Below are 26,510 nucleotides of genomic sequence, written 5' to 3'. Positions count from 1 at the left end.
GAGAGGAAGCATTCCAAGAGACAGATGAGGGGTTTCAGGTGAGTTTTTTGGGAGATGGATGTTTAAACTGACAATTTGAAAAGTAACTAGAGTTAGCCAGGGAAGAAAACAGTTATTTGTTCTAGGTAAAAGAAACAGTAAATGAAAAGGGATAAGTATAATTGGGGACTAGTAAGAATAGGAGGTAATCTGGAGGATCTGTATTGTCCCTTTTCCACATTCTGGAATAAACACATTGCATCAAGTTTTGATAGGAATTTGAAAATATGTTCTCAGCCAGTTCCTTTATGTTAAATGGAGCAAAAATAATTGGAGAAGGAAATGTTGGTACTTGCTATTTTACAGCTTTCTCTTCTGAGAAATAGAATTATAAAATATAATGTTCGCTTAAGGTTTATACTTGTTTGATCTGTGCTTGGAGGTCTATTTTGTTTGATGCATTGCTTTGAATAATAGTGATTATTTTTGCCCTCAAGAAAATAAAAGTTTCCTTAATTCAGTGTTCAAGTACCATACTTTGAGGGGTCCAGTGGTTTAGAGCTATGTGTAAATCAGAAAGACATGTTCTTAAACTTAATCCTTTCTTGTGGGTATGAACCAGTTGTAAGTAGGACGTTTTGATAAGTTTCATTCAGTTAAGTTGGGACCCACCTCAGTCAGGATGGGTCTTAATCCTATTACTGTCGTCTTTTAAAAGTAGAATAAAATTCAGGCAGACAGAAAGGCACAGGAAGTAAGAAGCTGAAATTCAACTGAATGTGGGAGAGAATGGAGAGGCTACCAATTGCATTGCCATCTGACAGAGGACGCAAGGATCAAGGATCACTGGTGGCCAGCCCCAGAGTGCCAGAATGTCTTTGAGGAGAAAGCACCACCTTGATGATGCCTTAATTTGGACTTTTGCTGGCCTCAAAACCATGAGCCATTAATTTGCTGTTGTTTAAGCCATCCTTTTTTATAGTATTTGCTTGAGCAGCCAAGGAAACTAAAACAGATTTTGATTCCAGGAAACTGGGATGCTACTATTGCAGATACCAAAAATGTGGAAATGGGTTTAGAATTGGGTAATAGGTAAAGGCTGGAAAAGTAGGAGTCCCCAGAGAATAGGGTTCCATGTTAGGTTGTAACTGAACATGGAACTAGTAAAATATTTTGGAGGAAGTCAGGACTGGAAATGCCATCTATGCAGAAAGGCTCTGTTGAAAGGTCTTCTGTCAGATGGTTTGGAGCCCTGTGAATTACACATAAAACTGACAAGTTTTTTTTTTTTGAGAGATTTGTATGAGTGGAACTGCGGTCTGCTTGGTCTGACAGAGGCAGAGAAGGGACAGACTGAAGGAAGAATAACTTCAAGGGCAGAACCTTAGAAGCTGAGGTCTAGATAGAAGAGATCTCCTTGGGCCAAGAGAGCAGACCCACCTATGCGTGTGAAAAACTGAGTCTGCCCTAGCACTTGGAGAGGACGGGCCCTCCTCCAGCTTGTTCTGGAAGAATGCTGCCACCTCCTCCTCCCCGCCACTTGGAGATGGTGGCACTTGTGCTCCAGTCTTTGCAAATAGCCTGGCTGCCACCCTAATGCTGGTAGAGGGTAAGGCCTGCATCTTGGGGTTTGCAGAGAGCCTGGCCACCACCTCAGTGCTTGGAGAGACTGGCTGCTAAGCTATCCTGGTTATCTAGAGGGTGGAGCCTTCACCCCAGTGCTCTTGCTAGTCCATCAGGCCCAGAGGGCAAATTCTTAGATAATTCTCAGGTCTGAAAATCTAATGGGGTTTTCCCTGTTGTTTTCAGATTTGTTTGGGACCTTCTTATTTCTCCCTATTGGGATGGGAATGTCTGTCCCATGACTGTTCCTCTATTATATAGTAGAAGCGGATAACTTGTTTTCTAGGTGTTTCAGGTCCACAGACAGAGGGGAATGTGTCCCAAAAGAGACCACACCCATAACTGATTGTGATTAGACTTCATACTTAGCATTGCTTCTGAAATGACTTAAGGCATCTGGGATGTTGTGGTGGAATGAATGTATTTTGTATGTGGAAAGAACATATCTTTTTGGTGAGAGAGTGGTGTGTGATGGTTTGGAGCAGTAGGTACTCCAGAAAAACTTATTCTTAAACCTAATCCATTCCTGTGGGTATGAACACATTGTAAGTAGGACCTTCTGATGAGGTTACTTCAGTTAAGGTGTGACCCACCTTAGTTAAGGTATGACCCACCTTAATCAAAATGGGTCTTATTCCTATTACTGGAGTCTTTTTTAAGCAGAACAAAACGCAAAGGAAAAAGCCACAGAAGGAACAGCCAGAAGCTGAGCATCATCAGAAGCCAGAAGAGAAAGGAGAGATCAGAACACACTACAATGTGCCTAAGGGCAAAGGATTGGCAGCAGCCAACCCCAGAATGCCATAGTCTTCAGGAAGAAAGCACATTGATGATGCCTTGATTTGGACATTTTTCTGACCTCAAAACCAGGAGCTAATAAATTCCCAGTATTTAACCTGATCCATTTCATGGTATTTGCTTGAGCAGCCAAGAAAATGAAAACAAAGGCCAAAGTATCTTTTCCTTAGAATCCTATTCCATATCTAGTTATTATAAGAATTGGTAGATTGTTCTCCATTTCATTCATAAATGCAGTGAGAGATGATCAGAACATTGTAGAGTTTTGAGCTGTACATCTAGGCAGTATTATTCACGAGAAAGGCAATTTGATAATAGTACTGTTTGGTGTTCTATATTTTTGAAAGATTTTTACCAATATTTTCATCTTATTATGTTTTATATACTCAGAAAGTTAAGTCATATAGCATCATTTGTTAATTTTCACACTTGACTTAAAGTAACTATCAACATTTTTAGAGCAGATCCTGTAACATAAAGATCAAAAAACAAAAGGAACTATTTCAACTCTCTTCTTGTACTCTGAATTTGTTCCAAATTATTTACAAAAGTTTTGAAAATTAATAATAGAATAGATTATATCATATTAATAAAAAGCCTGTTTGTTTCTTCATAGTGTCACAATAGTTTTCTAGTCTCCTTCACAAGATTTTAAGTTCCTTACCATTGAAGAGTCAACACATGTTATTAATTGTCATCATTTTCATTTTTATATTGATGATCGCTGTTAAGAACTATGAAAGATCTGTTCACCTTATCTGCAAATTTAAAAATTAATCTTTTATGGTTTTACGGATACTAGTTGAAGACATGAGAGATCTAAATCAGAGATGAAGGACAGTTTACTACTTACAGCAATAACAGGAGCCAGAGTATTAGCATTTTTGGTACCAGTTCCCTGAGTCCTAGTTGTCCCAGGTAAGTGCAGAGAGCGCTACATAACATCTGTGCATGTAATGGATTTCAATATGGAGAACAACTCTGAGCTTAGGAAGCTGAATCATTTATACTGGTCAGTAATTTTGACTTTGCTCAGGAGAGGCACACTACCCCTGTCTTCTAAGACTGTCAGCAAATATGCCGTTTGCTCTGGAGGGAAAGACTATTTCTATCTTCCAAGGCTGTTCACTATACCATTTTCCTTGAAAAGACAGTCCAGAACAAAGGACAGTCAGTCACTCACAAGGTGTACAGAAACATGAGAAACCCATTGAATTATCACTTAGCAATCTCAATCATTAAGTATTCACTCCTAAATAATATATGCTTTGGTTTTGCATATTGAACTATATGGTATTAGAATATTACACTTTCTACCTGGGTTTTTTGTTCAACATTATCCTTTTGAGATTCATCCATGTTGTTGCATGTAATTGTATTTCACTCATTTTTGTTGCTAAATAAAATATGTGATATGGTTTCATCACATGTATTTATCTGTTCCACTATTTCTGATAGTTGAGACATTTTCTGAATTCTAGCTATTCCCAAAAATATTGCTATGCACATTCTTATACAGTCTTATAGTTCTCTTATGCATACATTTCTATCGGGTTTATACCTTAGATAACACTTCTCAAACATTTTTGTTTCAGGGTTCCTCAAGAACTCAAGAATTACTGAGTGTGGTTAAAAGGGAGAAATTTCAGGTTATATATATTACTAGAATAAATATTAAAAACAAAAAAATCATAGGACTGTACAACACAATAGTGAAACCTAAAGTAAACCATGGACTATAATTCATAGTACAATTAAAATAATATTCATCAGTTGTAATAAATGTGGCACACTAATCCAAGGGTGTTAATAATGTGGGGGGAAATATGGGAACTTTGTATTTTCTGCATGATTTTTCTGTAAGCCTACAATTTCTCTGATAAAAAAAAAGATTAAATGAGCTACCTGTAAAAAAAGAAATTATTTGGAACCTCAAAGAACTTTTGTTTAACTGAGTTATATTTATTCAGTTTACCATATATTAAAAGTTAAAACAGGGAAACAGAGTTGGCCCAGTGGTTAGGGCATCCGTCTACCACATGGGAGGTTCACGGTTCAAACCCTGGGCCTCTTTGACCTGTGTGGAGCTGGCCCATGCGCAGTGCTGGTGCGCGCAGAGAGTGCCGTGCCACGCAGGGGTGTCTCGCGTAGGGGAGCCCCATACAATGTGCAATGAGTGCGCCCGTGAGGAGAGCCACCCAGCCCGAAAGAAAGCGCAGCCTGCCCAGGAATGGCGCCGCCCACACTTCCTGTGCAGCTGACCACAACAGAAGCAGACAAAGAAACAAGACGCAGCAAATTCACACACAGAACAGACAACCGGGGGAGGGGGAGGGAATTAAATAAAAATAAATAAATCTTTAAAAAAAAAAAAGTTAAAACAAAATTTAAAAGTAGTTATTAATTAATTTAAAATAATAAGCCCATAATATCGTAATATTAATGATATATTTTTATTAAAACAAATATATTATTTAAAACAAAACAGATTTACTCTTGGGGTAGTAGTGTCTTCTTTTTTGCAAACCTCTTTAATCTTTTTTTGTATGGTAGAAGATAAACGTTCTCATATTAGCTTTTACATTCAGTCTGTTATGACATACTGTTTTTATTGAAGTATATCAAGAAACACTGGCCTCTCACAGATACATAGTTGAAAGGGGGAATTTATTTTAAAGAACTTTTCAATAATTGTGGATATTCTTCTCTGATACTGCACCAAAATTCTACTAATGGCAGGTTCTTAAAAGATAATTGCAATCTTAAAAGATAATTGAAATATACCTTGAAACCATTTCAGTAATCCTTTTATTCCCTGCTGCATTCTCATCTATTGACCTGTTTTGCACTTGAAATGGATTTTTTACCCAAGCATGATTTTGTGCAGTTTACCTTGGTAATTTGGAAAATATTAGTTCCCTGAGTTATGCAAATCTTCCAAAACTTGACACATTTCATTATAGAATATTAATCACATTTGTTAATATCACCAACAATCTCATTAGAAGAGTCTTTGGGAACCTGTTAAAGCATATGGTTGTAGATATAAGATTTCCAAAATTCTAACTTTGGTTTGAAACTCAATTTTTATCATTCACAATAAACACTGTCAGTTGTTTTTTATGAATTATCAGATTTACTTCATTCATTTTTGAGAAAATATCTGCCAATGCCCAAGTCTAAATAACCATATATGTGTTAGGCATACTTTCAATTAAAATGGTATTATGTAAAAAAAATATTGTCTAGTTTGCCTCACAACTCAAAGTACCTTTCCTTTTTCTTTTTTTTTTTTTTTTCCCTAGAGTTTAGGACTTTTAATTTGTCCCAAAGTCACTGAAGCAAAAATCACGATAAAACATTCTGCTTTCCTTTACACCCCCCAACACCTTTTCTTAAGATAAGCAAGAAGCAGAAGTGTTTTGGGTATATTTCCCATTTCTTCAGTGTGAAGAGTTAGTAAAATTAGTATTTTTTACTATTTCAATAAGGACATTTTTACATTAAACTTTTTTTTTTTTTACTATGGTTGTATGATGGGAAAGATTACAATGATTATTAATACAGGTTGGTGCCACTACTTTTATTTGTGTTAAGCAGGCATTAGCCATTTTATCCACTGCTTTCTTATCATTATCAATGCAAATGTCAACATAGTGCAAAAGACAAATAATGTATTAATATCATTATGAAAATAATTTGACCTGAATAATGGTTGGCAAACACCACTGAGAATTTTCAGTACAGATTTTGCATTGCTGAACAACAGAGTGTGTATGTTGTATGACTAATTTTAGTAGATACTGCTTTTAGTTTGCTAAAGACTGCCAAGGCAATATACCAGAAAGGGGTTGGATTTTACAATGAGGATTTATTAGTCTAAAACCTTAAAGTTTTGAGGCCAAGAAAATGTCCAATTCAAGGTGTCATTAAGTGATGCCTTCCCCCTGAAGATTTGTACCTGGAGGCATCTGCTGATCTCTCCTTTCTCCTCTGGGCTCCATTGCTTTCAGCTTCTGACTTCCTCTCCCTTGGGTTCTGTTGATATTAGCTCTGTGCTCTTCTGTCTTTTTCTTTCTCCTCTTAGAACTTTTTCTCCGTCAGCTTCTGGGCTTTTCTCTTTTTTTTTTTTAATTCAAATTTTAATTTTATTTATGTATTTTAATACAGGTCTTATAATTTTTAAAAAAAATTTTTAAATTAATAGATCACAAGGAATGTTACATTAAAAAACATTAAAAAAAACAAAAAGCATAAGAGGTTCCCATATAACCCACTCCCCATGCCCCACCACATCAGTTTTGTAAATTGTATTTTTTTTAAGATATATACATCACAAAAAAAAATGTTACACTAAAAAATAAAAGAGTTTCCTGTATATGGGCTTTTCTCTTTGTCTTTGTGGCTTCTTGTTTATAAAGGAGGGCCAGTAAGAGGATTAAGGTCTACCCTGGGTCACACCCTACTTTAGTAATCTAATCAAAGCCCTTAACCGAAGTGATCTACTCAACAGGTCCTACCTAAAATAGGTTTATAACCATAGGAATGGATTTATTTAAGAACATAATTTTCTGGGGTCCAAAAAAACTTCAAACTACCACTGTGCTAAATAGCTTTGCAAACAGTATGTACTTCTTTAAACTCCCACCAGTAAAGTAGGGGAGTTACTGTTGTTCACATTCTTTCTAACACTTAGTATTGTAAGATTTTAAATATGTGTCCCCACTGACTGGTGCTAAGTGATGTCTTGTGGTTTTGTTTGCATTTCCCATGAATAATCAGTTTAATTACCTTTTAATAAATTTGTTGATAGTTTGGGTTTTCTCTTTTTGTTAAATATATATCAAAATTCTTTTGCCCACTAAAAAACAGTTTCATTTCCTTTCTGGGTTCTAGCAGTTCTTTTTTTAAAACATTCATTTTTTATTTACTCCCCCCCCCGCCGGCAGTTATCTGCTCTCTGTGTCCATTTACTGGGTGTTCTTCTGTGACAACTTCTATCCTTATCAGCGGCCCCGGGAATCTGTTTTTCTTTTTGTTGTGTCATCTTGTTGTGTCAGCTCTCCATATGTGCGGCACCATTCTTGGGCAGGCTGCACTTTCTTTCGTACTGGGCGGCTCTCTTTATGGGCGTACTCCATGCGCGTGGGGTTCCCCTGCACGGGGGACACCCCTGCATGCCATGGCACTCCTTGCACACATCAGCACTGAGCATGGACCAGCTCCACACAGGTCAAGGAGGCACCAGGTTTGATCTGCGGACCTCCCATGTGGTATGCAGATGCCCTATCCATTGGGCCAAATCCACTTCCCTAGGAGTTCTGAACATATTGAGATTGAGTCCTTTGTTGGTTAAATATGTAACAGATATGTTTTCTAGCTCTGTGGGTTGCCTTTACACTATTCATGTTGTCTTTTGATGAAATGTTCTTAATTTTTATTTTTTAAATTATTTTATTATTTTGGCGACTTTGTCATCTTTCCTTTATGTTAGCATTTTTTGTCCTTTTTAGATAGACATCTTTTTCTACTCTATAGTCCTCTGATCTCTTTTGTTTTACTGTTTTATCATTTATGTATAGATCTGTGGGCCACCTGCAGTTGCTTTTGTTTGTGGCATGTGGTAGTTGGTCCAATTTCCTTTTATTTTTTTTCTTTTAAATAAATACCTAATTGTCTCAGAATATTTTATTGCCTAATTTAATCTATTGCCAGTGGTCTACATTGACACCTTTGTCAAGGCACCATATATGTTAGGATCTGTTTCTGTGTTCTTTCTTCTAACATTATTCTTCATCTATATGAATGTGTAGGCTTTTCGCATTTCCTTATAAATTTTAGAATCATTTTTTTACGTCACATTCATTCCTAAAAACTTTTTGTATTTTGACTGGAATTTAATTAAGTAAACAGATAATTGTTGGAGCATTTATAGCTATATACTATGAGTTTTCCAATACATAAACCTGTTATAGCTCTCTATACTTTTTTTCACAGCTTAATTTCCATTTTATTTTCTTCCACAGACTAGTTCTTTACATTCCTCAAGGACTCAGCTCCTTGCATGAGCACTGGTGGAGGTTGTGAGGCGGTAGCCATAGGTCTCCATCAAGGTGGGGATGTTCGATTCTTCCAGGTTTCACAAGGACGGTTTCTGACTGCCGTGCACCGAATGGCACATCTCGTGCAGTAATGTACTTTCACATACCGATTAGGAAGCACATAAGTGTTGAAAAAACTCTTGAAGATACTCACTTTGGAAATGCCTCTGCCAGCTGCAGCCTCTATTATGTTTCAAATGAACTCTTTAAGGACCTTATCCTTGGGTAGGCAGTGGGCACAGTTTATATGGGAAGATTGACTGCATACAGCTGTGGCCCTTTTTTGGCACCACCATTCATCTTTCTTTTCTTTGTCATCTTGAGAGTGAGCATCTGAGAGATCCATACTCTTTTACTGAAATAGATTTTGTTGAATTTAATTATATTTGGCTTAAATTATGTGTTTTATGTTAAGAAAAACATATAATTCAATGTATATAATGTGAAGGTGAAATTTTTCAAAGAGTAAGGAAGGGAATATTCCAGAGAGTGTTTTGATAAAAAAATAATGTCCATTTTTAATCAAAGAAGACATGTTTGGGATTTTAAATTACCATATTTACTATTCTTTACTTCACCCCATGTCTACATCTATAGGTGAATCTTTCAAAGATGACCATATCACCTTTCTGAAAGTTGAGCTGTTTATTGTAATTGTTGTATTATTTACAGAAATTGTACTTTCAGAGATTTTTTTTTAAGATTACCAAGTCTAATGGCTTAAATAAAAATTTTTATATAAACCTTATAGATGATAGGAAGAATTTTTTCTTAAGTATGCAATTAAAACATGCTTTGGACTTTTTTAAAGTCACACCGGAAGAAAGAAGACAATGGAGCATTTCCTTCACATTTTTGAAAGAAAATGGACATATCCATTTTCTTTTCCATTTGATGACTACCAGCTGAACATGATTCTGGTAGAGAAAGAAAAATGAGTTCTAAAAAGGCCAGTGTTTAACATTGCAGGTTTTATGAATCACTGCTTTTAGATCTTAGTTTTATGCTGCTATTCTGGTGTTCTGTGTCACAAGAGAAACAGAATGATGATATTTTGTTAAGGGTGTTCTGACAAAGATACACAGCAAAGACTATAAGTTAGGATATTTTTTCCCTTAGAGATGATGTTGCAGTCTCACTAAGTTAAAGCCAGTCAATACAAGGTATTGTACTAACTGGAAAAATACTTTATAACTATCTTTCTACTCAGTTTGCCTTTTGCTTGACCCTGTGGCATGCAGTTCTGTATGTTGTTATTGTCATAACCTCCCCTCCTCTTTCTTTAATTAGGAATACTCATTAAAGTCATTCAAAGTTTAGTTGTTTCCAGTAGCTTCATCAGGGAATAGTGTAGGAGTAATAGAAAACCCACATGTCCTTTTTTTCAGTAGATTGTGAAAAAGTGAAATTAAATTGTCTTATCTGTGAGCCTAATAAGCTTAATTCACCTTGCCTTGATCAAGAATCAGTTCCTTTTTTCATCAGAGCTCTTCTTATGTAAATTAGGGGGTATTCTTTAAGTGCCATTTTTGTTAAGAGCACATATGGCTTGACAAGGACATTGTCTCAGGGGCCTCTGAGAAGTTACATCCAAAGCTACCTGTTATTTGAAACTTTTAGAAATATTGAGCTATAAAAACTTCCCTACCAAAGCCAGGGTAGTCTAATTGTTAGGGAGTAAATTACAAAGAGTCAGAGTTGGTTGAAACCTTAGGAAACTTTTTGTCCAGCGATTACAAACTATTGCTTGCCAGCTGAATATAGCACAAAGATATTTGTTTGGACCTTCTTGGTATTAAAAAAAAATAAACCAAAAATTAAAAATTGGATTATTTTACATTAAAAACAAATCAGTAGAAGTTCTGTTGAGGCTGGGCTCGTATTCTTGCCTGGGATGGTCCCCAAGAACTGAGTAACCACTATCATGTTTCACCCTAATCTCAACATTTACTCAATTTATGCTTTGCAGTTCCATTATTTTCATGGCCCCTTTGAATATTTGAATTAGAGATTCCTGCTCTAGTTAGCAACCTCATGTTATATACTATAAGCTTGACTCCTGGAAAGGTTAAATAACTTGCCAAAAGCCACACAACTAAGTTTAATTACCTGTGAGAAAATCTGTAGTAAGCACTTAGCCCAATGCCTGACACATGACACAGTCTCAACATATGTTGGCTTAGTAGGACCAACGGTGGTAGACCTACTTCTATTCCCTTGCTGGCTTGCTCATTCATCTACTTAATACTTTTTTTTTTACAGATTTAATTTATTTATTTCTCTTCCCTTTCCCCCCATTGTCTGCTCTCACTGTCCATTCACTGTGTGTTCTTCTGCGTCCACTTGCATTATCCAGGGGCACTGGGAAACTGTGCCTCTTTTTTGTTGTGTCATCTTGCTGCATCAGCTCTCCATGTGTGTGGCGCCACTCCTGGGTGGGCTGCACTTTTTTCACAAGGGGCAACTCTCCTTGCGGGGCGCACTTCTTGCACGTGGGGCACCCCACGTGGGGGCACCCCTGCGTGGCACGGCACTCATTGTGCACAGTAACACTGTGTGTGGGCCAGCTTACCACATGGTTCAGGAGGCCCTGGGTATCGAACCCTGGGCCCTCCATATGGTAGATGGATGCTCTATCAGTTGAGCCACTTCCCCCTACTTAATACATAATAATCAAGCAAACGTTCGTTTGCCAGGCATTGTGCCAAGAGAACAAAATCAGGTTTTGTCCACACCTCTTAGCAATTTACAGTCATTGGGAGAAAAATCTTTATCAAAAAGCACACATATTCATGTAAAATAAAAACTCTGACAAGTGACATGAAATAAATACATAAGACAATTTGAACTATTCAAGTTGGTGAGAAGGCTTCCTTTGAAATCTGTAAGTAGTTACTCAGGTAAAGGGAGAAAGGAAGAACATTCTTTACAGATGGAAAAATATGCACAGAGGCTATAGTGAAAAGGTCCATGAAGCTGAAAGAAAAGGTATAAGGAACTGAAAAAAGACAAATGGGCTAGTCTTAAGGGAACTAGGAAGTTCCCTTCCTAGTTGGAGGCTAGTTGAGGCTGGAGAAGTAGGTTGTTTTCAGTTAAGTATTAAGGAGTTTTGCTAATCGGACAAAGGCTAAAAGCCAGTATCAACAATGACTCCTGCATTTGTTTTTTAAAATAATGCATTTTTAAAATGAACCATGCATTTGCATTTCTAAAATAACATAATTTAAAAAATATATATTTCTTACAAAACCAGTATTTATTTCTGTATTAGCCTTGCTTTAACAAATGAACACATAAAAACCAAAATACTTCTCCATAGAAAATTTGGACCTTTTTGCCCAACTAACTTGCAATGGTGGAAATTATGTCAAGTATAGATTCGTGAATACAATGGATTTAATGAGTAAGGAGAATAACTGAGTGATTTGCATTGTCCATGAGGAAGAATTGCTGTATTAAAACTATGTATAATTAATTTTATTTAACATATACTTAGTATTGTTTGTGACATGAATTTTGAATAAACTAAATAAGGTTAGGTTTATGTTTTCTATATTTTTCAGAATATTTACTAGCACTTGCTAAAATTATACTTATGGTAGATGACTCTTGCTGTGGTAACTATGTTTTATTATTTTCTCCAAGATTTTTAAAAGATTAAAATGTACATTTTAAAATTATATGTACTAGATACTTATAAGTTTTTTTTAAATCATACAATATGTTACACAATATATGTGGTTCATAGTACCGCAATCTACAGTATTTGTCCTTTAGTGTTTTGCTTGCTTCGCTCAACGTAATGTCCTTCAGGTTCATCCATTTGTCATAAGCTTAACAATTTCATTTCTTCTTACAAGTGCATAATATTCCATTATGTGAATACACCACAGTTTGTTTATCCATCCATCAGTTGACGGACACCTAGGTTGTTTCCAACTTTTGGCAATCATGAATAATGCCACTGTGAACATCAGTGTGCAGGTGTTTGTTCGTGTCACTGTTCTCAGTTCCTTTGAATATATACCAGTAGTCATGGTGCAGGGTCACGTGTAAGTCTATATTCAACTTCTTTAGGAACTGCCAAACAGTCCTCCACAGTGACTGTACCATTTTGCATTCCCAACAACAGTGAATAAGTGTTCCTATCTCTGCACATCCTCTTTAACACTTGTAGTTCTCTGTCTTTTTAATAATGGCCATTCTGATAGTTGTGAAATGATAGCTCATTGTAGTTTTGATTTGCATTTCCCTAATGCATTAAGGAAAATTGTTTAATTTGAGGAGGTCTCATTTATCTATTTTTTTCCTTTTTTAGCACATGCTTTGGGTATAAGGTCAGGAAAACACCACCTGCTACAAGGTTCTTGAAGATATTTCCCTACATTTTCTTCTAGTAGTTTTATGGTCCTGGCTTTTCTATTTAGGTCTTTGGTCCATTTTCAGTTGACTCTTGTATAGGGAATGAGATAGGAGTCCTCTTTCATTCTTCTGGTTATAGATATCCAGTTCTTCCAGAACCATCTGTTGAAGAGACTGTTTTGTCCCATTCATATGGACTTGGTAGGTTTGTCAAAAACTAGTTGGCCATAGAGATGAGGGTTTATTTCTGGACTCTCAGTTCAATTCCACTGATTGACATGTCTATCTTTATGCCAGTACCATGCTGTTTTGACCACTGTAACTTTGAAATATGTTACAAGGTCAGGCAGAGAAATTCCTCCCATGTTACTCTCTATTTTTAGAATGCTTTTGGCTATTCAGGTGCACTTTCTCTTCCATATGAATTTGGTAATTGCCTTTTCATTTAGTGTAAAGTAGGTTGTTGGAATTTTGATTGGTATTTCATTGAATCTATAAATCAGTTTGGGTAGGATTGACATCTTCATGATATTTAGTCTTCCAATCCATAAATAGGGAGTATCTTTCCATTTGTTTAGGTCTTTTAAAATTTCTTTTAGCATTGTTTTGTAGTTTTCTGCATGTAGATCCTGTACTTCTTTGGTTAAATTAATTCCTAGGTATTTGAGTCTTTTTATTGCTTTTGTAAATGGAATTTTCCCCCGATATACTCCTCAGATTGTTCAGTATTAGTGTACAAAAACATTACTGACTTTTATTTATTCATCTTGTATCCTGCAGTCAAAGTCACTTTGCTGAACTCATTTATTAGCTCAAATAGCTTTGTGATGGATACTCCAGACTTTTCTAAATACAGGTGTGATGGTTAAGCTAATGAATGTGTCAACTCAGCCAGGTAATTGTGCCCAGTTGTTTGGTCAAGTAAGCACTGGACTAATTGTAAAACAAGTACATTTATGGACTTTCATCACCAGTGACTTTACTGCATAGATAGCTGATTATATTTATATCAGTCAGGGAGATTACCTCTAGCACTGAGTGACACTTTATCCAATCAGTTGAATGCCTTGAAAGGGGAAGTGATTTCAGCATTTAGAGAGAATTTCCCAGCTTGTTTGGACAGACATTGTCTCCCAGAAACTCATCAAGGACCTTCACTGGACTTTCATTGGAGCCCCTGGTTTGCAGCTTGCCTGTGGAACCTGACTTGTGCATCCCCATGGTCACATGAGAGACTCTTATAAATGTCTTACTATTGATAGATATCTCCTCTTGATTCTCTTTCCCTAGAAAACCCTGACTAATACAATGGATCACATCATCCGCAAATAGTGAGTTTTACTTTCTCTTTTCTATTTGGATGCCTTTAGGTTTTTTTGTTTTTGTTTTTGTTTTTCTTGTCTAATTGTCCTAGCTAGAACTTCTAGTACAATATTGAGTAACAATGGTGACAGTGGGCATCCTTGTCTTGTTCCCCATCTTAGAGGGACAGCTTTCAACCTTTCCCCACTGAATATGATGTTTGCTATGGGTTTTTCATATATCCCTTTGATCAGATTGAGAAATTTTCCTTCTATTCCTATCTTTTGAGGTGTTTTTATCAAAAAAAGATGCTGGATTTTGTCAGATACCTTTCCTGCATTGATTGAGATGTTCATGTGGCTTTTTTTCCTTCAGTTTGTTCATCTGGTTTATTATGTTGATTGATTTTCTTATGTTGAACCAGCATGACATACTGGGAATAAATCCCACTTGGTCATGATGTATAAGTATTTTGATATGCTCTTAGATTTGATTTGCAAGAATTTGGTTGAGAATTTTGCATCTATGTTCATTAGAGAGATTGGGCTGTAATTTTCTTTTCTTGTAGTATCTTTATCTGGCTTTGGTATTAGGGTGATGTTGGCTTCATAATATGCATTGGGCAATTTTTCCTCCTCTTCACTTTTTTGGAAGGATTTAAACAGGATTGGTGTTAATTTTTCTTGAGCCATCTGGTCCAGGACTTTTCTTTGCTGGGAGATGTTTTATGATGGATTCAATCCCTTAAATGTGATTGGTTTGTAAGTTCTTGTATTTCTTGTAGCAACTGTGTAGGTTGTTTGTGCATTTCTAGGAATTTGTCCATTTCATCTATGTTGTCTAGTTTTGTTGGCATACAGTTTCTCTTAATGTCCTCTTACCATCTTTTTTGTTTCTGTGGGGTTGGTTATAACTTCCCCCTTTTCATTTATGATTGTTTTTATTTGCATCTTCTCTCTTTTTTTCTTTGTTAGTCTAGCTAGGAGTTTGTCAATTTTATTGATCTTCTCAAAGAACCAGCTTTTGGTTTTGTTAATTTTCCCTGTTGTTTTTTGTTCTCAATTTCATTGATTTCTGCTCTAATCTTTATTATTTCTTTCTTATTCATTGCTTTGATTGATTTGCCATTGTTTTTCTGGTTTCTCCAGTTGTTCAGTTAAACCTTTGACTTTGGCTCTTTCTTCTTTTTTATACAGGTATTTAGGGCTATAAATTTCTTCTCAAGACTGGCTTCGCTGTATCCCATAAGATTTGGCAAGCTGTGTTCTCATTTTCATTTGTCTCAAAATATTTACCGACTTCACTTGCAATTACTTCTTTGACCCACTGATTATTTACGAGTGTATTGTTTAACCTCCACACATTTGTAAATTTACTTTTTTCCTGTTTATTATTGATTTCCAGTTTCATTCCACTATGATCTATGAGGGTGCTTTGTGTAATTTTAATCTTTTATATTTATTGAGTGCTGCATTGTGCACTAACATGGCACCTATCCTGCAGAAAGATCCACGAACACTTGAAAAGAATTCATAACCACTGAGTTTGGAATGCAGTGTTCTGTATATGTCTGTTAAATCTAACTCATTTATCACATTGTTCAAGTTTTCTGTTTCCTTGTTGATCTTCAGTTAGTTAGTGTATCTAATGATGTGAGAGGGGTATTGAAATCTCCAGCAATTATTGTAGAGATGTCTGTTTTACCCTTGAGTTTTGTCAAAGATTGTCTCATGTATTTTGGGTTAGGTCTGTAGATATTTATGACTGTTCTATCTTCCTGGTGGATTGTCCCCTTTATTGATATATAACGGCCTTCTGTATCTCTTAGAACTTTTTTTCATTTACAGTCTGTTTTGTCCAATATTAGTAATAGCTACCCCTGCTCTTTTTTGGTTACTATTTATATAGAGTATCTTTTTCCAGACTTTCACTTTCAGTGGGTTGTATCTGTGAGTCTAAGGTGAGTTTCCTGTAAGCAGCATGTGGATGGCTCATGTTTTTGTATCCATTCTATTAGCCTGTATCTTTTGATTGGGGGAGTTTAATCCATTCACTTTCAATGCTATTACTGTAAATGCATTATTTACTTCTACCATTTTATTCATTGATTTTCATATTTCATATCATATTTTTGTCTGTCTTTTTATTCTTTTGGTTGTCCATTCTCTATATTCTTTCTTCTATACTCTCCTCCAGGCCTCTCTTTCCTGTCTTTTTATTTCAGATTCTAAGTCTTCCTTTAACATTTCCTGAAAAGGTGGATTCTTTTTTGGAAACTCTCTTACTTTCTGTTTGTTTATGACTATTTTATAGTCACCTTCATATTTGAAGGACAATTTGCTGGATAGAGAATTCTTGTCGGGCTAGGAATTGTATCATACCACTGTCTTCTTGTCTCCATGGTTTCTTCAGAGAAATCCATGCTAAGTCTTCCTGGGCATCCCTTATATATGATGTTTTGCTTCTCCCTTCTTGCTCTGGAAATTCTCATTATCTTGACATTTGACATTGTAAGTAGTGTGTGTTTTGGAGTAGGTCTAGTCAGCTGTATTCTGATTGGTGTATGGTGCACTTCTTGGACATGTAAGCTCATTTCTTTCATGAGAGCTGGGAAATTTTCAGCTATTATTTCTTTAAATACTCTTTCTTTCCCCTTTTCCTTCTCTTCTCCTTCTGGAACTTCCATGACATATATGTTGTTGCATGTCATGTTGTTATTCAACTCTCTGAGCCTCTGTTCAATTTTTCCCCTTCTTTTTCCTCTCTGTTCTTTTCTGTCTTTAATTTCATCTGTCTTTGTATCACTTATTTTTTCTTCTGTTACTTAGAGTCTGCTGTTGTATGCCTCTGATGTGTTTTTGATCTCACCTATTTGTCTTTCATTCCCATGAGCTCAGTTACTTTTTTCTTCAGAATTTTAAATTCTTCTTTGCACTCTCTCAGTGTCTTCTTGATGCCATTTATCTTTTTAGCCATATTGTTTTTTAACTCATTAGTTTGATTTTCAAAATTTTTGTGCATCTTGTTAATTAGTTATTTCAAATCCTGCATCTCTTCTGGGGCTTTGTTATATTCCTTTTCTTGGGCCATGTCTTCCAGTTTTCATCTGATTAGGATGTAGTTTATTTGGGTACTCAATTTATTTCTCTTTTGTAGGGATTTAGTGGTGGGAGGCTGTATGCTACCACTGCTCTTTGATTCTTGGCTTGACCCAGATTGTTAGGATTGTCCCTGCTAGTTGCTCAGACTGGGCTCTTGGACCAGGAATGGGTTGCAGACCTGCTTCTTAGGGCCTTTGGGAAGGAAGCTATAAAGGTGGAATAAAGCCTCTCTTATTTATTTTTAATTTTTCATGTACACTTCCTTGGTCTTCCAGCAGATGGTGATCTTTGGCAGCTCACAGTTCAATGCCTGGTTGGAGTGTATTTTTTGCAACATAGACTGGATCCTGCCTGGAGGCTAAGAGCCTCATAACTCAAACTTTCTCAGAGACAGTTCTCCAGCCTTCTCTGGTAGACCTCTCCCTTTTCCCAGGTAGGAAGTAATTCCGCTTCCCTCTGTGTCCTCAACAATCAGTCCCTGTTAGTAGAGGAGGAGATTGGGAGGGCCATATATCTTTAGACCCTTGCCAGCTCCCAAGGCTAACAATGGCACAGTCCCACTCAGCCTGGAAAGGCTTCTGGGACACAGCTGACCAAATTTGTGAATCAGCCTTAGGCTGTGTCCCTCTCTCTCCGCTTTCCTGGGGAGGTGAGTCTTCCACAGTCAGTCCTGGCTAGAAGAGAGGGAGAATGAGAAGGTTGGATTCCTCCATTCCTGTGCCAGATCACAGGGCAAAATGGTGTGTTCCCACCCAGCATGGAAGGGCTGATGGAACAAAGCTGACCAAATTTGTGGGTCAGAAGCTGAGTCAGCCTTAGGCTGTGTATTAGGCAGCCAAACGGGTGCTGATGCAAAATACCAGAAAAGGGTTGGTTTTTATAAAGGGTGTTTGTTTCAGTAGGAGCTTATAGATACCAGGCCATAAAGCCTAAGTTACTTCCCTCACCAAGTCTATTTTCACTTGTTGGAGCAAGATGGCTGCCGACGGCTGTGAGGGTTCAGGTTTCCTGGATTCCTCCTTTCCAGGGTTTTGCTTCTCTCTTTGGGTTCAGAGTTCCTTCCTTCCTGAGGCTTGCTTCTCTTTCTCCTCTGTGCTTACTTCCTGGGGCTCCAGGTTAAGTGTTCAGCATCAAACTCCAACATCAAAACTCCAACATCAAAACCCTCAGTTCTGTCCTTTGCCATGTCATGCCCTTTGCCAATGCCCGAATGACATGGTCCAATCAAAGCCCTAATCATAACTCAATCATTTCCAGTAATAGACCAAATTATAAACATAATCCAATATCTACTTTTGGAATTCATAGCTATATCAAATTGCTACAGGCCGTGTCCCTCTCTCCTTTCCTAGCGTGGTGGATCTCTGGAGCCCCCCTCTGTAGCAGCAGGCCCATAGTCCTGAGAATATTTTTTTCTTTTTTTTTTTTTTGTTATCTTTTTCTTTTTAAAGATACATAGATTACATAGATCACACAAAATGTTACATTAAAAAAGTCTTTAGTGTGGGGGAGGGAGCTGACTGCAGCAAACATTGGTTTCAATTCACAGTTCTGTTGTCCCTTTTTCCCTCTGTTTTCCCTCTCTCCTCTTGTGGTGGTGTCCAGCCTTTGCGTGGTGTCCTAAACTGTAGAAGATCTTTTTCCAGGCTGTTTCACCCTGTCCTCTAGCTATTTTTCTGGAGGGGAAGAGAGTTTCATGTCTTTCTAGTCCATTATCTTCCCTGAAGTCAATCCTCCAAGAATTTTTTTAAAGAAAAGTTTGACTTGAGGAATATTTTGTAGAATTTTTCAAATGGGAGTCATAAGAGAATAAAATCTGAATTCTATATTTGGCATTTTTAGTGTCAGAAACTTATTTGAACATGTGTTTTAGTCTAAATATCTCAAGATCTAACCATCACTGAGTTATCTGTGTGGCAGCAAAGTGATTTGGCATGTTTCGGACTTGATAGTGCTGTTTTAGTACTCTACTTGTAACCGCTATGCTTCAGTTCCAGGAAACCACCTGAGAGAATATTAAATCTTACATTGTGAAAATTAATTGATACTCATGAGCATCCCTATATTGGATATTTTCTTCTCTGAGGTTTTGTGGCTGCAAATTGATAACTTGTATTGATCAGAGTTAAGTTTGTTTCCTAGTGGGCGTGACTATATCTCACACATCAGTATTTTATGTTTTTCACCTAGATTATAGACAATTTTTGGCAATGACTTCTTTTGGAGGCAGTTTTGAGCAATTACTTCCAGGAAGATTCAGTGTTTTTTCTTTGATTTTTTTTTCTGTTTCATTACTGATTTCTCTTCATATAGATGTTTGAACATATATTAACCAGTTGATTAATTTAACATATTTTTCTCTTTCTTATTTCATTTAGCAGTAAATACCAGTAAAGAACAAGAGCCTGATTTCCAAATAAATGAGGTAAGTTAAATATGTATGTATTAGCTTCCTTATAAGTCAGAACAAAAAAAAATGAGACAAAGTTGGAGATGTATTTCATATGGATGTGTAGTTATTTACTCGTGATATATTCTACCTATTTTGCCCTCTAACCTGTTCAATTTTTAGAAGGTAAAGCAACTTGCATATTTCATATAGATTTAATATGGGATCTTTTGGACATTGTATGAAAGCAGAAATAAGTTTGGTGTTTGTTTTTTTTTAAGATTTATTTATTTTACTTTATTTATTCCCCACCCCCACCTCTGCTGTTTGCATACACTGTCTGTTCTCAGCAGTGGCATGGGCCAGTTTACCTTCACCAGGAGGCCCCAGGAATCAAACCCAGGACCTCCCATATGGTAGATGGGAGCCCAATCACTTGAGCCACATCCGCTTCCCAGTTTGGTTTTGTTTTGAGGCTCCCTGTAAAGTAATTTCTGATATCCTGAGCCTTGATATGCAAGATAATATTATTCAGTTTAATGTTTTGGAAAGGTCTAATGCAGGTATAATATGTGACAGCTTTTTATATTACAGTTATTCGAATGCAATTAGTGCTTATCAGTGACTATGCTAGGGTTTAAGTGACTCAACCTTAATTTAGTAACATGCTTTTAAAACACAGAATTATTTTAGCCAAAGGTCTTATTTTATTTAGATAAACTTTCAAATACATACTAAGAAGTTAGAGTTCTTCCCTGCAGAGTATAAGCATTCTAATGGTATTTCAGAAAAAAATAATCTTTCTGGTAGGCACTAGTTATTAAGAGCAACTCTTTCAAAAGTAGATGTCCATGAATTGCATTAGCCAGAATTAAATAAGGTCTTTAAAGAGTGATAAATGAACTCTAGAAAAATTTATAGGAATGATTAAAATCTCACCTGAAAAATGCATATTGCTAGAATAGGTTAGCTGTGTACTAGTTAGCTGGATAACTAACTAGGCAGGTAGGAAGTTGTAAGATTTTTTAAAAACTCAGTGACCAACATGCTGAGAAAAATGGTAGAATATCAGCACTGGAACAGATTTGAAGATCATCTAGTCCAATAATTTTTACAGTGTAGTTTGCATACCAACTACAGTAAGAATTATATGAAGAATTTTTTTTTTTAATGTAGACTCTTGGGCCCAACCTCAGACTACTAATTAGAATCATTGGGGATGAAGCTGAGGAGTTGTGATTTTAAAAAGCACTGCAGGGAAGTGGATTTGCCCCAATGGATAAGGCATCCGCCAACCACATGGGAGGTTCAAGGTTCAAACCCAAGGCCTCCTGACCCATGTGATGAGCTGGCCCACACACACTGCTGATGCGCACAAGTGCCCTGCCATGCAGGGGTGTCCCCAGCATAGGGGAAACCCACACGCAAGAAGTGTGCCCCGCAAGGAGAGCCACCAGTGTGAAAAAAAGTGCAGCCACCGAGGAACGGCACCGCACGCACAGAGAGCTGATGCAGCAAGATGACGCAACAAAAAGAGACACAGATTCTGGGTGCCGCTGACACAAGCGGACACAGAAGAACACACAGTGAATAGACACAGAGAGCAGAAAACTCGGGGGTCAGGACGGGGGAAGGGGAGAGAAATAATTTTTTTTAAAAAAGCACTGCAGGTGATTCTTGTTGCCACTAATGAGAACCACTGTTACAGAGTAGAGTCACTGTAACTAAAGCAGGGGTTCTTACCAAGGGCACTGTGAGCTTGAATTGATATTCACATAAACATTATTCCTGTGGGGACTTGTTGGTGTGGGTGTGATATATTCTTAAAATAATGCACAGTATAGTGTGGCCTTAGTAAGGGGTCTGTGGTTTTTACCTGACTGGTAAGGTATCCATGGAACAAAAAAGATTAAGAACCTCTGAACTAAAGCGATATATTGGGAAGCAGACTTGGCCAAATGGCATCTGCATACCACATGGAGGTCCGCGGTTCAAATCTGGGCCTCCTTGACCTGTGTGGAGCTGGCCCATGCGCAGTGCTGATGCACGTAAGGAGTGCCATGCCATGCAGGGGTGTCCCCCGCATAGGGGAGCTCCACATGCAAGGAGTGCGCCCCATAAGGAGAGTCGCCCAGCACGAAAGAAAGTGCAGCCTGCCCAAGAATGGTGCCACACACACGGAGAACTGACACAACAAGATGATGCATCAAAAAGAAACACAGATTCCCGGTACCACTGATAAGGATAGAAGCAGTCACAGAAGAACACACAGTGAATGAACACAGAGAGCAGACACCCAGGGGTTGGGGGTGGGGAAGGGGAAAGAAATAAATAAAAAATAAATCTTAAAAAAAAATAAAGTGTTATAAAGTGGCACAAGAGAACATGCTCCAACATATTTATTGAATGAGTGAGTAAGTGAATCAAGACAATTATCTGGAAAGTAAAGAACAAGAAAAATGGAAATTTTCATGTCTTTGGAGCAGACTGAGGAAAGGTTGATCTTACAAGATCCAATTTAAATGATAAATTTATTCTCATTTACATTTTGTTCATATTTACATAATATAACATTCTCCTCCCTGATCTTTATATGTATAGCTCAAGTTAATGTCAATTACAGTTCATGTTCTATGCTTCTATGTGCATATTTCATTTTTGTATAAATTACATACTTAAACTTCTACAAAAGATAAACAGTTCTATCAAGTCATGTTTATTTAGTTTCTTGTCCCTCTGTACATTTCAAGAATGAATGTTATTTCAGGTATATCCCATCTCATCACTTTTAAAAGATTTTTTGGGTTTGAATTTAGTTTTGCTTTGATAGGCAAGTGACTGGGGTAGGATTCAACTCCAGTAAAATAGCTCTGTCTTACCTAATTCCTTTTTAGACTAAACCTAGAGTTATGTCTAACATACCATTTTTAATACAAAGTACTTTGGAGTAAAATCATCTCTTCTCTGAAACAAAGACAAAGAACGGCTGGTAAAGCTTGGAGTTATTAAATTGATATATTATTAAATTAATTAGTTAAAAATGATTGTAGGTTTTGCTTCCAGAAAGACGGAGTGAACTAACTTTTCCCTATTCCTTATGCTAAAAATCCTGGACATTACAAAAAAAAAACAAACAAACATAAGAAGATTCAGAATGGTGGAGAGAAAAAGACAGAAACTGACTTCAGTGCTCGGCCTGAGGGAGAAAGTTGCAGCAGTTAGTTTCCTGTTTGTTGTTTTGTTTTGGTTTTATTTGCCTCATATTTTACAGACTGGAGAAATCAGTGACCCAAAAATACCAACTGGTGCAGACAAATAACGCCCCAGGAAAATCCTGTTCTTTCTAGCCATTGGATTGGGAGAGGGGCTGTCTAGTAATATAGAAAACTTTCAGTTGATAACTGTTGTACTGTAGCCAAACACCCCAGAAAAATGTCATGGCTCCATCATCTCACCATTCACCAGAGGTCAAGTGGGGAAACTAGACCTTTGCCCTTGCCTGGGGGTATTGAGTTATCTCAACTTGCCATTGGAGTTATGTCAGAGAAGGCTGAATGGGGAACTGGGACTTTCATTTCATGGGATAGCAAAAAGTCCCCACCCCCACCCTGCATGATAACAGAGGATACCACATGGGGAGCCTGGACTTCCACCTCTTCAGGCAATAATGAGATACCTCCAACTTCTCTGCTGGGATGGTGCCAGAGGTGGCCTAATGGGGAGTCAGGATTTCACCATCACCCAAAGGCAATGAGGCTACCCCACCCCCATGATGTCAGTGGAAGCCATATGGGCAGTAGTAATGAGGCATCCTTACTCCTCCCATCCAGTGTGGTATCAGTGAAGGCCTAGTAATGAACCTGAACTGCTACCCCCACCCAGCAGTAATGAGAAGTCCTCCACCCTGCATGTCAAAAAAGACTGAGTGGGCATCCTGAACTTATACTCCCCCCTGGCAGTTGTGAGGCTGCACCTCTCTTACTGCATTGGAGTGGTATCAGAAAAGGCTTGCTAAAATAGAAGATTTAAATTAAGTCCAGAGTCTCATAACATAATGCCCAAAAAGTTAAAGTTTGAATTGAAAATGATATTAATATCAAGAACTATAAGGCTTTCAACTTGAATGAGAAAAAATTATTAATAAATGCCAACACAGAGATTGCACAGATGTTAGAATTATCTAACTAGGAATATAAAGCAACCATCTTACAAAATGCTTCAATGGGTGATTACAAGCATTCTTGAAACAAATGAAAAAGAAAGTTTCAGCAAAGAATTAGAAAATTACAGCAGTCATAGAAGTTAAGAAGAGTGAAATGGAAATATTAGAATTGAAAAATAGAATAACTAAAATAAAAGCAACAGATAGGCTCAACAGCAGAGTGGAAGGGATAGAGGAAAGAATAACTGAACATGAAGATAAAAGAGGAGTTGAGAAGTTAGGTATTCAGAACAACCAAGAAAAACAGACTGAAAAAAAAATGAAGAGAAACTCAGACACCTTTGGGACAATGACAAAAGATCTACCATTCATGTCATTGGCACCCTAGAAGGAGAGGAGAAAAATAGTGGGACTGAAAAAAGTATTTGAAGAAATAATAGCTATAACTATCTCAATTTGTCAAAAGACATAAACCTGCACATTCAAGAATCTAAGGGAGCCGTAAACAGGATAAAGTCAAATGAGTTCACACCAAGACATATCACAATCAAACTAAAACTAGTTTGAAAAACTGAAGACAAGGAAAAAATCTTGAAAATGTGACAAAGATATACTACTTAACTATATGGGGAAGTAATTAGAAAGACAGCAGTAGATTTCTCATCAGAAAACATGGAGGCTAGAAGGAAGGGGCACAGATTTCTCAAGTGCTCAAAGAACTGTCAATCCAGGATTGCATATGTGGTGAAAATGTCCTTCAGGAATGAAAGAGAAATTAAAACATTCTCAGATGAAGGAAAACTAAGGAAAATTTCACCAGCTCACCTGCTATAAAATATTAGCTAAAGAAAGTTTGCTATAAAATATTAGCCAAAGAAAGTTCTCTAAAAGAAAAGAAAGATAAAAGAACTGTTGTTAGCATCAGGAAGGAAAAAGTAACTATGGGAAGAGTAAAAATATAGGTAAATGTAAGATTTTCCTTCTCCTTTTGAGTTTTCTAAATTATGTTTGACAGTTGAAGCAATTTTAACACTACCTCTTGTAGTTCTTAATGTATATAGAGAAACATTTAAGACAAATATATAATAAACAGGGGCAGTTTGGGCATGAAAGGGAAATGACATGCCTCTCCTTCACCTGACAGGAAAGATGGGTATACCCATAAACTGTGATGTTATAAATATGTAATCTAATCTCAGAAGCAACCATAAAGAAAAGTTGCAGCAAGAAATATACTCAATATCTCTGAGATAAAATTCAAATGGAGTTGTAAAAATGTTCAAGTAACTCACAAGAAGTTGGAAAAAATAAAACAGAAACAAAAGATAAAGGGAACAAACAAAAGGAAAAATAATTGTGGAATTAATCCCTGATATTAATACATCAAAATTATGTTAAATGTTAAAAGTCTACATACATAAATTAAAAGACAGAGTTGCAAAGTAGATTTAAAAAGCATGAAAACAGATAAAAAGATACACAGTGCTAACACTATTCAAAAGAAAGTCAGTGTCATATTAATATAATATAAAATATACTTCAAAGAAAAAAAAAATTACCAGGATAGAGAGGGACATTATATAATTATAAAAGAGTCAATCTATCAAAAAAAAATTCCTAAAGATGTATGCATCAAAAAACAGAAGCTGATAGAATGAAACAAGTTATACATAAATCTAAAATTAAAGTTGGAGACTTTACAACCTCTTTCTCAACAATAGTTGGAACAACTATCTAAAAAATAAGCCAGAACAAAGAATAACTCTACAATGCTATTGACCAACAGTATGTAATAAAATTTTATAGAATATTTCACCTAACAAAAGCAAAATACATGTTCATTTTCAGTGTCTAGAGAACATATACCAAGATAAACCATATCCTGGACCATTAAAGAAAAAAAAAAAAAACCCTTAAAAATGTAAAAGAATTGAAATCTCTAACCATAATAGAATACAATTATAAAAAATCAATAACAGATAGATAACAGGAAAATCTCCAACAATTGGAAAGTATACAACATACTTCTAAATAATGAATGGGTCAGGGAAGAAGTCTTAAGGTAAATAATAATAAGATACATTGAACCAAGTGAAAATTTTAAAATGGCTCCTTATCTAAATTCAAGAGATATAGCTAAGGTAGTACTGAAAGGGAAATGTGTAGCATGTATTGTCTTTATTAATAAAGAGGAATCATCTCAAATTAATAATGAGCTCTCACATCAAGAAAGTAAAGCACAATAAATCCAAAGCAAGCAGAAGGAAGTAAGCATAATGATAAGAGGAGAAATCCATGAAATTTAAGACAGGAAAACAGACAGCATCAATTAAACTAAAGGCTGGTTCTTTGAAAAGATCAATAAAATGGACAAACCTCTAGCTAGACTGACCAAAAATAAAAGAAGGCACAAAAACTAATATCAGGAATGAAATCAATTACTTCATTATAGACAGTAAAAATATCAAAATGATAATAAAGGAGTAATACAAACAACTGTACATACACATTGACAGCTTAAATTAAATGAAACCACTTCCTCAAAATAACAAACTACTGCAACTCAACCAATAATAACTAGGGAGACTTCCAGGAAGGTAGCAGACTAGGAAGACATGGGACTTTCTTCTCTCCCAGAAACACAGCTAAAGAACAGGCTGAAAGGGCCTGAAAAATTTTTTTCTAGGATTTAG

The 26,510-nt window shown here is 36.5% G+C and overlaps 1 protein-coding gene across 2 annotated transcripts in view; it reads left to right on the top strand.

The window, feature by feature from the left end:
- The window catches only part of ANO5 (anoctamin 5), a 154,703-nt gene that overhangs the window by 5,872 nt on the left and 122,321 nt on the right, over positions 1 to 26,510 (top strand). For both annotated transcript variants that reach the window (XM_058305639.2, XM_058305641.2), the window contains exon 2: positions 19,645 to 19,691. In XM_058305639.2, the coding sequence (XP_058161622.1) occupies positions 19,645 to 19,691 (47 nt within the window). The remainder of the gene's footprint in view (positions 1 to 19,644; positions 19,692 to 26,510) is intronic.

The sequence above is a fragment of the Dasypus novemcinctus genome, chromosome 10, assembly GCF_030445035.2.
Source record: "Dasypus novemcinctus isolate mDasNov1 chromosome 10, mDasNov1.1.hap2, whole genome shotgun sequence".
Lineage (NCBI taxonomy): Eukaryota > Metazoa > Chordata > Mammalia > Cingulata > Dasypodidae > Dasypus > Dasypus novemcinctus.
This window is presented reverse-complemented; position numbering and strand designations above follow the sequence as displayed.